The sequence below is a fragment of the Eurosta solidaginis genome, unplaced genomic scaffold, assembly GCF_040869045.1.
Source record: "Eurosta solidaginis isolate ZX-2024a unplaced genomic scaffold, ASM4086904v1 ctg00001279.1, whole genome shotgun sequence".
NCBI lineage: Eukaryota > Metazoa > Arthropoda > Insecta > Diptera > Tephritidae > Eurosta > Eurosta solidaginis.
This window is the reverse complement of record NW_027137048.1, coordinates 240,535-253,896: the sequence shown is the minus strand read 5'-3', so window position 1 is coordinate 253,896 and position 13,362 is coordinate 240,535. Positions and strand designations below refer to the sequence as shown.

At 37.8% G+C, this 13,362-nt stretch overlaps 1 protein-coding gene and 1 pseudogene across 1 annotated transcript; one reads left to right on the top strand and one right to left on the bottom strand.

The window, feature by feature from the left end:
* The first annotated feature begins 510 nt into the window (after window positions 1-510).
* LOC137236050 (small integral membrane protein 20) lies at window positions 511-1,248 on the top strand. The gene has a single exon (XM_067758754.1). It carries the CDS (start codon window positions 556-558, stop codon window positions 793-795), a length of 240 nt encoding a protein of 79 aa, XP_067614855.1. The 5' UTR covers window positions 511-555; the 3' UTR covers window positions 796-1,248.
* A 9,351-nt stretch (window positions 1,249-10,599) lies between these two features.
* Window positions 10,600-11,425, bottom strand: LOC137236054 (uncharacterized; annotated as a pseudogene).
* Window positions 11,426-13,362: the final 1,937 nt, after the last annotated feature.

Here is a 13,362-nt window from a genome sequence, read left to right as displayed (position 1 = left end):
TAAATTTTCCGAAACCCTCAACAAAATCTTTAAATTTAGGGGCGGACGTTACCAAATTTTTTTTTGTATGGGGACCAACCGAGTCTACAGCACATTATTTTCCCAAAAAACAAAAGAATCGTAAAGTTTTGTGTTTTCTCTCCTTTCCATGCGCTTAAGCCATGGCGCAACGATACAAGGTGGCAGCATGGCACACCTGATTATACCCTTTTTTTATTTGTTTTGATACATCAACTTCCGGTGCCGTACGATTTTGACATTTGACCATCGAACTTACAAAAACAAAGTACATGGAATTTTTATTTATGTTTGTAGGTATGTCACCATGCTGCCACCTTGTATCATTCCGCTATGGCTTAAGCCCAACACGCAGATTTTTAAAATCTGAACAAATATATGTTGTTGGTGTTGTAGAGATGAGCCAACCATATAGTTGAAATATGAGTGATTTTTGGACGATTACTATTAGCGATCATTCCATCGAAGTGATGCAATCACCGATAATGAAATATTTTTTCGTCACTAATGGATTGAAACCATCCCAATTCCCAATACATGATCGGGGTTAAGATTTACATACCAAGTATGGTTTTTCTGCGTGGATGGCGATATGTAGCTTTTATCTCCTGTATAGTTGGAGGTATTGGTGTCGCGTTTTACCCTATTGTCGTTGAACCTATGTTGAATGTTGAAAAGTACAAGGAGCTTCAGAAACAAACTCGAGCGGGGATAAGCCAGGAGGAAATTCAACCAGGAAATATGAAAGTTTGGTCCGATCCGTTTGGCCGCAAATAACTAGGTTCAGTTGCCCACATCAAGACCAATTGGTTGGTCTTGTTCCCAGAATGAACCGGATCTATATCGTGTATTGACATCGATTATACTGTCCAAAACCTTCGTGGAGGATTTTTAACAGCTAACGCGAACACCACCTTTCCAACCGATTACTAATTTACACTAATTTTTACACTGCGTTTCATAAAAAAGTCATACCTTAGCCCGGAATCGGTAGTGATGCACTAATGAAACATACAGCCACTAATTCTATTGTGTCGAACGGTTTTTTTATTATTAATACTAAAGTGCATATCATCAAGATCCTCTACAAGTCATGTCTCCGACACGCATATGAGCGGCTGAAGTGCAGAATACATACATTTCTCAAAACAAAAACTAATTAACAGCATATCTTCACCTGGACCTTTAACTGTAAAGATTTATTAAATCTCTTTTAAGCCTGTACTCTCACCATTGTAGTTTTATTTTTTTGGTAATAGTCTAGAACAGGGGTCGACTGCAAATACGCGTCCAAAAATGTCTGGAGAATTGTTAAACGAATATTATTGTAATAACTCACCTGGGTAAAAGTCTAGCTGAGGGGTCGACTGCTAATACGCTACCAAAAATCAAAATTGCTCCATCCCACACCCGCTTCCCTGAGGAAAATCGATTTCAAAATGAGCTTACAGGTAGCGAGCGGCATGCTCAATCCCTTCCATCAATCCGGAACTGATGTGCCCCTCTTGCAAGTTCGTCAGCTATCTCATTGCCCGTTATATCCGAGTATCCAGGCACCCATACCAGACTGAGGAAAGTATGCTCAGCGATCTCGTTAAGAGATGTGCGCCACTTCTCTACTATCCTGGACTTACATGTGACCGATCCAAGTGCTTCCCCCAGCGGGTTAGGGGATCAGAAAATACCCCCGATAGGTATGCCTGTCGTAAGAGGCGACTAAAATATCAGATTCAAGGGGCTGTGTGGCGCAACCCTTTCAGTTTGCCGGCGCAATATATAGCTTCTTCAAACCCAATTGTCAACCTCACCTATCCGCGGTGAATCCTGTTTCACTAACAGACGAGGGGGGGGGGGGGGGGGGGGAGAGATGGCCTGAAGGTTTAATGTGGCCATATAAATCGTTCCCGAGATGGTCGGCTAGCACCTCAATGGTGCTGTGTTACCGGATCTGTATCCGGCAGAGAACCATCACGTCGATAACACTCCCCAAAGCCTTCGGGTAGTAACCTTATCGCTACAAGAACAACATCCAAGTGCTTTTCGTGCAGCCTGGCTGCCATAGTAAATACAAATTTGGTTATAGCCGCGAGTAGCCTTCCCTAGGTGATTTATAGCAGCCACGACCGCCTGAAAAACGCTGCAATGATGTCATGAGTGTATCCTGGGATTCCAGTTGCAATGCCACTGTCGATGTTTGTGCAGATATTGCAGGCAATATCATGTTCAAGTCTTTGTTCACCATTGTCTGCGGCGTTTCGTTTTTCTCTTCAATTTTTGTTGTTGTCTCTTCCCCATTAGGATAAAAGACATCATCGTCCACGCTAATTCCTTCCGACATCATTACCTCTCGTAGCCGTGCTTGAAGTTCGATCTTATTGCCGGTTGTATTTAATCCACTCCTTTTTCAGTTTCTGTATCCTTAATTCACTCACACAGTTATATCCATGTACATATGTGTCTTCGTGAAGAACTGAGTTGTGCCGATCTTGACATTGATTGCAAGTTTGAGTACTGGAACAGTCTTTCAATATGTGTGACTGAGAGAGGCAATTGAAACGCATATTGTTTTCTCTTACAAACCTTCTGCGATCAGAGGTCGACAGCTTAAATTTGAAGCAATTTATAAGAGGGTGAGATGAGGTTTTACACATAGCGACTTGTACATTGTCCGCTGCTCTGTCATATGATACTCTGTATGGGAGGTCGATCTATTTTGAAAGGGGTGCGACTGCTGAGGTTTAACTGATGGCCTAACTTAGGATGTGGCTTTATATTTATTTGGTCGCCATTGATCGAATCGCTCTACGACTTCATATCGAGTTGTGAGGAACTGGCCCATTTGGGACCAGTTGGGAAGTTCTCTTCTTGAAGTCAGAGACTGCTCCCATAACGTGACTGTATTTTCAGGGAGTTTAGAGGTAACGAGGTATATTAATATTGGATCCCAATTCTCCGTGGACACCTGTCGCGTGGCGAGAATCTGAAGACTATTATTGATTGAGGATTGCAATTTTTGGATATATTCACTGTTCTCCGATATAATGGGTTTTAAGTTCATCAGGGTCCGTATTTGATTATCTACGAGAACACGTCCATTTTCATATCGAGCTTTTAAGGCTTCCCACGCTAAAGCGAAGTTGGCGTCAGTCAAGGGGAATGGATTGACTATTTGAGCGGCCTTTCCTTGGGTTTTGTATCTGAAGTGATACAATTTTTGCGCTTGGGAGAGTTTGGGGTGGTTAATGTAGACCGCTGTGAACATGTCACGAAATGAGGGCTATTTTTCATAACCACCATAAAATATTTCGGTATCGCAGAAAGGGATTTTTTAGCGAAATACCTGAGTTGTCAGCTGGAACTGTTGTGGCGTTAGCGGGCGCGGGTGTATTTGCTTGTTTAAGCAACTGAAATTGGTCCTCATCTGAGCCTTCGTTTCCTCATAATTTACGAGGCAGGTCATGTTTTTGCTATGGGCAGATTTTGCAAATTCGTCGGAAATGTCCTGGTCCTCGGTTGCTACCTCTCTATCGAACGCTTTTTGGACTTTATTCCGAAATTGGTCGATAAACGAGGTTTTTACATTAAGGGACGACTCAGTATTGTGTTAGAGGGACGTTGGCTTAAACCGAGCACAATAGTCTATGAAAATATCCGTGTCGTTAATGAACTTTTTAGGGGCAGACGAGAATTTAAACCTTTTAACTTCTTGAGTTTTGGAGCCACTTTGTCTCGTTTCATCATCGCTCACTTTTACTTTATTAAACGAAATTTAACTTAAGAGAGAAATTTTTTTTTTATTTTGAAGAGAGAGTATTTGCTTTTAACCAGAGAATTTGAACACAATGAGAAGGCGTTTTTTTGGCATCCACTGCTTACGATCCATTTGCATGTGACACGTCTTGCACTTCACCACTATTCCCCAAATTCATGTTAACTTAACAGGGTGCAAGACGTAACAGAAAATTCTCTTAACGATTTTCTCTGTTCGTCTGTTACCAAAAAATTCTCTGATCAGAGCAAATATATTGGAAATTTTAATTCTCTGATTTTTTGTAAATAAATTATGATGATTCATTGCAAATTGACTTGCCCCATTAAGTAAGGCCTTAGGAGGCAATTATTTAATAGGGTGTTTGGTGCAGGTGTAAAGCACTTGTATCAATTTCAATCAAAAATCAATAAAAGTTGTTTTTTATAAGGTACAGAAGAAGGCAGAAAATTTGAAAAAGAGCCCGATTCACCAGGCCATCATAAAAATGTGTAGGGTTACTGGATAATATAAATTGCATTTGGCATCTCTAATGAATGCTGCTAAGTAAAAAGTACTAGGACTATCTCCTTTGTACAACATATAAATATGTTTCCAAGTCAGAAATTAACGTTAGTTATATATATCTTCCACGCATTCACTCACCATCACTTGATTGAAACTCATGCATTTCGCATCTCTAATGAATGCTGCGAAGTAAAAAGTACTATACGAATCATAGAGGATAATCGGGCTATCTCCTTTGTACAACATATAAATATGTTTCCAAGTTAGAAATTATATATATGTTCCACGCATTCACTCACCACTCACCACGCTAGATTGAAACTCATGCTTATAACTGCCTGTTAGGTTATTAAAATTCACAAGCTATTGTAGCACAGCTGTGTAAGCAACTACATTGTTGTACGATTTCGTGGGTTCGACGCCCGCTCCAGTTAAAATCCTTCTTTTTTTTTTTAGCTGAAATTATAAAAATTCTGATATTGCGCCAAAATAGCAAAATTTTGCCGATAAGCGCGTTTTCTTACAATGCAATATCAAAGCAAAATATTTTGCAAGAATATATAAAAATGTGCTTAAACCATTTCACAAAATTAAAAGCTAACCAAATTCAAACAATTGTTGAATTACTTTCAATTGTTAGAAATTGTTCTCAAAGCTAAAACGGGCATTTCAAGACCATTGAAAGCTGGCATGGTAATAGGCGACCATACAAAATAGCAAATGTCGCTAAAAATATGCAAACATTTTTCTTAACTTCCATACCCGCCTTCGCTTCATCCTCAAGCACAAAAGTCAAACCAGAGACAAAATCTTAAATTTTGATTTTGTGTCGATTCTTATTACCAACACATTCAAACATTTCGTCCGGCCTCGTACATATAGGCCAAAACTAACACAACCTTAGATTTTGGCGAGGAAATCTTACATTCCCGCCTACGTCTCAACAACAAAATCACAAACATAAGAGGAAGAACAAAAAATCGAAGTCAGACAAAATTTTTATTTCTACTTGATTCCGCTTACTAACACATTCAAAGTTTCTGTCTGGTCTCGTACATATAGCCCAAAACTACTACACCTAAGAGAAAAACTTCCTTTCCCGCCTACTACACATTGTCCAAAAGCAAACTTATAGAATTAATTTTTTCAAAGACATTGTAAAAATCCATCTTGCCTTGTCTTCAAAGTGTAAGAAGAAGAATCATTGGCAAGAAACATTTTTGTATTACCAGGCGCTCATAAAAATTGGCGCGTGTGTGAAATGTATGAAAATAGTTTTTTGGCTTTCGTACGCACATATGCTATTCCTTTTACGCATGAGACTATACCATACAAAACTTCATATTTCCATTTCTGTTCTGATATTTCGAAGTTTAGAATGAGAAGAAAAAAATCTTCTTTTTCCTCGCCGCCTTCACCTGACCCACAAACAAAATAGCAACATAGTGTACAAGTACAAGTGTGTTGACTTATCTGTCAAGCATTCTGACAGGCACTCGCTGGATTCGGAATGACAGCGAATTCAAAATGGATACCATTACCGAGTGCGCCGAATGATTGAAAAATTGAAAAAGTCGATACGATTGGTAGTCAAAAATGTTGTTGTTGAGACCAAAAATGCGACTCTAGACCTGAGATTTCCATCAGGTGAGCGAGGCTGTTTGTATTTTTGACGTTTATCGCTTAGTGAACACACTTGGTATAGGTACACTATGAATAGCAAAAGCGAAATATTTTTGAGGTCGTTCGCACTTGCAAGCGCAATGTATAGAGTTGGGTCGTTTCGTTCTGAACTTGTTCAATTGACCGGGTCTCTCAACTGAACAAGTGAACTAGATCTTCGATTTCGGTTCTATTTGTTCTTTTAGTTCGTTTTACCTAATGTTATTCTTTCTCTCTTCTCGTTCACGAACATTGTAAATTCATACATACATACGTAGAAATTCACAGTGAGCACGAATGTCGATGATGCCACTTATGCGATATATATATATATTTATGAAAAACATCTTTTGTAAGAAACTAATTATTACATTTATGTTCATATTTACAATTTGTGCCTGTACTCTTTCAAATTCCTCGATCTTCCGAAATTTGTAAATTTTTTTGAAGTTAATTATACATATGTATATATATTAACTTATTTATTCATAACACATTTAAATATACCTACACAAAGCATTGCTGCATACACACCCCCTCTATACTTGTTGACTTTTTTCGTCGGTCTGAGCGGCAGCAACAAATTTGCTTGAAAAAAAGGAACAGATGAACAAAAAGAAGGAAAGAACCGAATCTCTGAAATGAACAAAAAAGCGCAACTCTAGCAATGTATTTGTAATTATACATGGTCAGTTGATCAGGTCAGAATAAGGTAATCAAAGATTTGAAACGCAAAATAGTCAAAAATGGAAAAAATTGCCAAAAATCGGCGGAATTTTCTATGAACTTGACATTTGCACTTTGTAAGGGTAGAATTAAAAGGGCTATAAAACTGTATACTTGGAATATTATTTCAAATTACAGAAAAAATGATATAATTAACAAATATAATAAGCAAAATGACATCGACTTTTCGGCTTTTGCTTATCGAAAATTCATAATTCGATATGTTAACGGGATTTTCCATCAATAAAAAAAAAATATAAAACAAGCTTTACTGAGGTTTGAGCCTGAAACACCTGCAGCCTTAAACGAGTGCCTAACAGGTGCGCCAAACCTACTATGACTTTCATGTTGTCTTATCTGCTACTTTGATCGTATATACGAATTTGCACGCCACAAGGCCATTTTCAACCCTCCATTTACCATTGAAATTAAGCTTATTTTACCTTTTTTAAAATTTCTAAATTATATTAATTAAATTCAAATTCATATTAAATCATAAAACATGCAAATATATTGCTACAAATAATAAAATTTAAATATAATTAATCCTACTAAATACCTATATTCCCACAAAGAAATCATATTAAGAGAAAATCTAGAGAATTTATACACCAGCTGAAACTGTTGACAGAGAATTTTCTGCTGTTAACTGGTTAACATTGAAATTGGATTGTGTGTGGTGAAGTGCAAGACGTGTTCACATGCAAAAAAGTTGGAATCTAGAAAAAACGCCTTCTCATTGTGTTTAAATTCTCTGTTTTAACTATGTGTGAGGGATTTACGTTTAAATCTTCACGTTAAATAGCAAGCGAGAATAATTTTCAAAAGCAAAAAAAATTTTTGAGTTAAATTTTATTTGAGGTGTTTGAATTTGTGCAAAAGCAATAGAGAGAGGTACAAATTTTAAAAGTAAAGAGGTTTTAACTAATTTAAAATTTGATGGTATGACGAAGCAAAGTTGACCACTGTACCAAATTTGCACTGTATTTAATATATTTAATATGTATATATGAGAATATATATATATATTACATATACGTGGGAAAAATTATATGAGATATATGTATATATATGTATTAAAAAGTATCTCGGGGGAATTATTATACTTTTTATATGGGAAACTAATTCGTATGAGATTATCTTAAAAGGGGTTTTTTTTCGGGTGTGACTTAGAGGATTCTTATTTAACTTTGATTTGTTGGACTGTAGAGGTTTTGAGGAGAGAGAAATTAGTAGCTTACCGAAGTCCACGAAAGTGGGGAAAGCTTCTGAGTGCCATTCACATGGGGATGGCCAGAGCGATTCTTTTGCATGCGGTTCAAGCAGCTCACTACTGCCGGTCGCTTGCGGCCAAGTATCCTCTGAGATGTTTAGCGGTGAGCTAATGTGAGAAGGCGACAACCTGGCTAGGTCACTCTGACATAATCGGTTTAAGGTCTAGCCGGGGGAGATCTCATCGACAGCGTCTGTACACCTCTATGTGCGGCTGCAAGCGGGCGTCTGTCTTGGAGCAAGCGGCTCGCTATATAAACGTGTAAGTAATACTTTCACCCCCGCTTAGCGGGTTGTGGGCTGGGCTTGGGATCCGCCACGTAAAACCATACTCCAATGAAATATAACAACAAGCCTCGGATAAATACACTCTCTATTGATGACGACCATGGCAAACATTTGAAGGACAATGAATTGAGGGCATGCACCTGGAACGTCTGCTCCCTGAATGGGATTGGTGCAGATGCCCGGCTGGTTGATGTCCTCGTCAAAGCAAAATCTGACATCACCGCCATCCAAGAAATGTGTTGAACGAAGCAAGGAAAAAAGAAGATCAAAAATTGTGACATCTATTGGAGTGGCCATACGAATAAGCGCAGTTTAGGCGTCGGATACGTGGTGGGAGAGAGATTTTGTCGCCAAGTTCTGCCGTTCACGCCTGTGGACGAGCGTCTCGCCGCTATCCGAATAAAAGCAAAATTGTTTAATAGATCATTCATCTGCGCCCCTGCGCCGACAGAGGAGAAAGACGAGGAGGTGAAAGACACTTTTGACACACTATTTGTAGTTTATGGGTTTCTCATAGTCATATGCGTGTGTATGTGTATGCACTACTTTGGCTGATGACCACAAGTAAAAAAAAAATAAATGTAAGGCGCGATAACCTCCGAAGAGATCTAAGGCCGAGCTTCTCTTCCAATTTGCGTCGTGCTCCTCTTGATTTTTCCCTACAAATTAGCCGGACGGGACCTACATGTTTTATTCCGACTCCGAACGGCATCTGCAAGGCAGATGAGTTTTCACTGAGAGCTTTTCATGGCAGAAATACAATCGGAGCGCTTGCCAGACACTGCCGAGGGGCGACCCCGCTTAGAAAAATTTTCTTCTAATGACCACAAGTGTGTGCGCGTAATATCTCTTCCTTGCCTTGTATGTAAATATGTGGCTCGCTTCAATGTTTTTATACTCAGCGTGCTTTGCACACAGAGTATATTAACCTTGATTGGATAACGGTTGGTTGTACAGGTATAAAGGAATCGAGATAGATACAAACTTCAATATATATTAAAATCATCAGTATCAAAAAAAAATTTGATTGAGAAATGGTCGTCCGTCCGTTAACACAATACCTTGAGTAAATCTAACCAACCTTTGCTGTGAACGGACGTGTTTTTTAACCTTCAAGCGGGCGCGCCATCTTTTTTAACAAAAGCGGTCGCGCGTAGTCTTTTCGACGCCTCAATTAAAATGCGAGATTTAAAGTGGTTTAAGTTGTGGAATTAAATTTTTTCTTAGTTTTAGGTATTATGTAATCATAAAATAATATTTTACAGGAAAATTATTTTTTTGTTTTGTAATTTTAAATGAGGGAAAACCATAAAAAGTAATATAATTCCTTCAATGCAAAGTAAATTCATTAACCTTAACAAAAAACCAAACCTATTTTTTTCAAAATTTGGGGAAAACATAAAAATTCATATAATACATTGAATAGGATGTAAATACATTAATATCTTATAGAAAGTTATAATAGTTCAATAGTCAGATTCATCGGTCACAAAACACCCATTGCAAATAAATACCGTATGGTCTCGACAAATATTTCTTTAGCAGATTTTGCAGATCTGCCTTCTTTTTTTTGCTGGACATATTTTGCAGCTTCCTCTCCTGGCTTCGGATATACTTGCCTCACTATTGGGCTCATCATCTAATTTCAAAAAACCTCTTATATTTCTTTTCAAATTCCTTGGTTTTTATCAGCTCTTCTTTTCATGTGTTCTTTCGTCATTTCTATTCCCAATTCGCGTACGTCTTTTTTCGATAACTACACCATTTTCTCTCAAAATTACCATTGAGTTTACTCCAGCAATATCTAGCAAGCGAAAAAAAGTGTCAATGGCAACCTATTGCACTTCCTTGATACGGAATACAATTTTACCTTTTATCTACTTCATCAACTTCACCTTTTGTTTTGTTGTAAAAAGTTATAATAGCTGGTTTTAGCTTCTCGTTAGAGTTGGTGTCAATTTCAGCTGTACGATGAAGTGATGAAATCAGAACAACAGATCGGTTCTTTTTAGGTACATACGATACCAGGGTAGAGATATTTGAAAACCCAAATTGACTAGAAAACTCTGGCTTTACCTTCGCAATGAAGCACGGGGGAATTTCTCTTTTATTTTTACGCAGTGCCAACAACAGACATTTTATCATTTGTGGCTAAATCTTTTACCAAAGGAATGCTGGTGAACCAGTTATCAATGGTCAAATTTCGTCCGGTTCCAGAAATTGGTGAAACTAACTTTTTACAACATCACTTCCTGAATTACTGATTTGAAACAGCCCTTCTGTCAGTTTGTCAGGTTTTGATTTGTTGTATTGTCTAAAAGAACATTTTCCGCGGAATCCGCACCTCATTTCATCTATTACAACATTCTCACTAACAGAATAAGGAGAAAGGCAGTTTTCTTTGAAAATATTAGCACTTCTCGTATGGGCGCAGCTTTGTCTTGGGCTCGGCGAAAACTTCTTGTGGATGCATCATCAAACCGGAGAGAGTTAAGAAGAAATTTCATCCTTTTCAGAGGCCTAGTATTTAGAAATATGGCAATACCAGTAGCATCAGCATACATATCCTCCAAGTTTCCATGAGACATTCGTAAGGTTCCAGCAATATACAATAATCCGAACAGTGCCCGAATCTCAACAGAATCGGTAGTTTTGCAATCTCGAGCTCTGGAGTATGCGCTTTCTTTTTTCTGTATAAATTCGTTAGTATATTTTACTACTGTCGTTATAATTTTATCGCATATGAACAAATCTCATGCTTTTATAGATGTTGTTACGCCAAAGCCTTTTCCAAGAACACCAGCCCCTTGAGTCATAATATTATGACTCTATAACTATTTGATTTTTTCCGTTTTGTAACATTATCACGTGCCGTGAAATATGCAGCTCTATCAGCCAAAGGAATGTTTTCCTCTTCCGAGTTACTTTCTTCGTTTGTATGTTCCATTTCTTCATCAGATTCCACATCTGGACTGCATTCAGATATTTCTGATTCCTGATTACATTCCACATCAGATGAGTGGTCAGAGACTTCTGATCCTTCATAACTTAAGGTTTCATCACTTTCATCATCTTCCTCTAACAGAATTTTCATTATTTCACTTTCACTTATTCTTGTTTTAGCCATTTTTACCAATAATTGCAACACTTTATTATATCAGGAAATGTGCACAGAGAGTCGCGCGTAAACTAAAAGACGTCAGGCGCGCGTAGTCTTTTCGACGACGAGAGGCAACTGAAGTAAATGCTTGCTATAAACAGTCGACAAGCGTAAAAAAGAGAGGGAAACAGTGCATTCGATTGGAAATGAACAAACCTCAAGCTACTAGGGCTGCCAAATATCTGGGATTATATACAACAAAATTATAATACTTTATTCGCCATGGGCGGTCGAAAAGACTACGCGCGACTTCTTGAAGGTTAATCGTTCTATCTTTCAGTCTTTGTTTATCTAAGTTTTTTTTACTTATTTGCTTATTATGTCTTTTTGTTCTAAGTGTGCTGCTCAGTGCTTTGGTTTTTCACTAAACAAAGAAAAAATAAGCCTGGACAATTTAAATGTATTCCTAAATTCAATACTAGAAAATGACAATAATATTAATAATAATGCGAATAAAAACAAGTAAAACACCATATTAACCCGTTCTATAGCAAAAGAGAGTTCGACTAGTCTCTCAGTGAGCAACGCGAAAGGTTCTCCGCTGCCTACCGTTTTTGATGTGTATGCTGTGGATGCTGTTGACGCTAATAGTGTACGATAATTTAATAATGCGATAATTTATCTAATGCGAATGGTAGTGATAAGCATATGCAGTCTACTAGTGAGAACCATTACTCGCATACTCTTTCTTCAGTTTCGCCGTCGGCCACTAATGTGTATCATTGTTTACTATATAGTTTGGCAGCTTAAGTAGAGGTTATGTTGCGAATAGAGTGGAAGGCAGTGGACTAGGCAGTCGAATGTCATATAATGAAGGAATGGTGTTCGGAGATTTTTCAAAGTTAAAAAAAAATGATAAAAGCTTTAATATAAATAAAACTATTATTTTAATAACAACAAAAACGCCATATATATTCTGTATACATAAATTTGTAAGGATTATCTCACTTTAAAATTTGAATTAAATAATCTAAAGTTTTTTTTTGAAACTGAGTCGAGAACTGTGCGTGTGAATGTGCGAATTTTCACCGATCAGCTGTTAGTTGCGCTACTTGGTAAAATTTACAATGATGTGTATCATTGTTTACTATATAGTTTGGCAGCTTAATTCGAGGTTATGTTGCGAATAGAGTGGAAGGCACTCGCAGGCCGTGAAAATAGGCACTCGAATGGAGTGGAATGAAGAACAGTAGGAAGACCAGAGTTGCATTGGATCAATCATTGTATCAATATTAAAGATAAATTTAGAAAAAATAATTAAATACTTGAGTATAACCAAACATTTTCTTTCAATTACTGCAATTAAGGTGTCCTAGATGCTATATATTCCAAAATTATAACATTTTATGTCTGTTTAAAAATTTAACTTCAATTTCCCTAAGATTTCCGTAATATGGCCATTAGTGATGTTTGTGTGTGTGCGCAAATTTTGAGCGATCAGCTGTTAGTTGCGCTACTTGGTAAAGTTTACAATGATGTGTATGCTGTTGATGTTGATGATACTGGTATTGCTGTTTTTGCTGCAATGGTGGTAATAAGCCTATGCAACCTGCTAGTGTCGCTCATTTTTTGCATTCTTTGCATACTGCTTCTTCAGTTTTGCCGTCGGCCACAAATAAAATGCAAACTCATATCACTAATATCACTGCCAACGTCGCTGCCCCTCCATGTGCGCAATTACATTCGGATGCTTTGAAAACTCATTCCGCTGCTACGTCACCTCGCAAAGTGGGGCATGCACACCCGCAGATACCTCAGAATGAGTTTAACGTTGTTGGCTGTAATTCTAACCTAGAACTTGGGGTTGCGCCCCGTATGCGATGGGTTCATCTTTCTTCTTTCCAACCATCAGTCACCGCAGATAATATTATAGCCTACGTCGTAAAATATGCGGGTGTAAGTAAATGCGATCTCGTGTGTAATAATTTAATAAAAAATAATAAGTCGAGTCCGTTAATAG

What these genes read in the sequence shown, in the direction of transcription:
- LOC137236050 (XM_067758754.1), top strand. Translation starts at nt 556, where the DNA reads ATGATCGGGGTTAAGATTTACATACCAAGTATGGTTTTTCTGCGTGGA.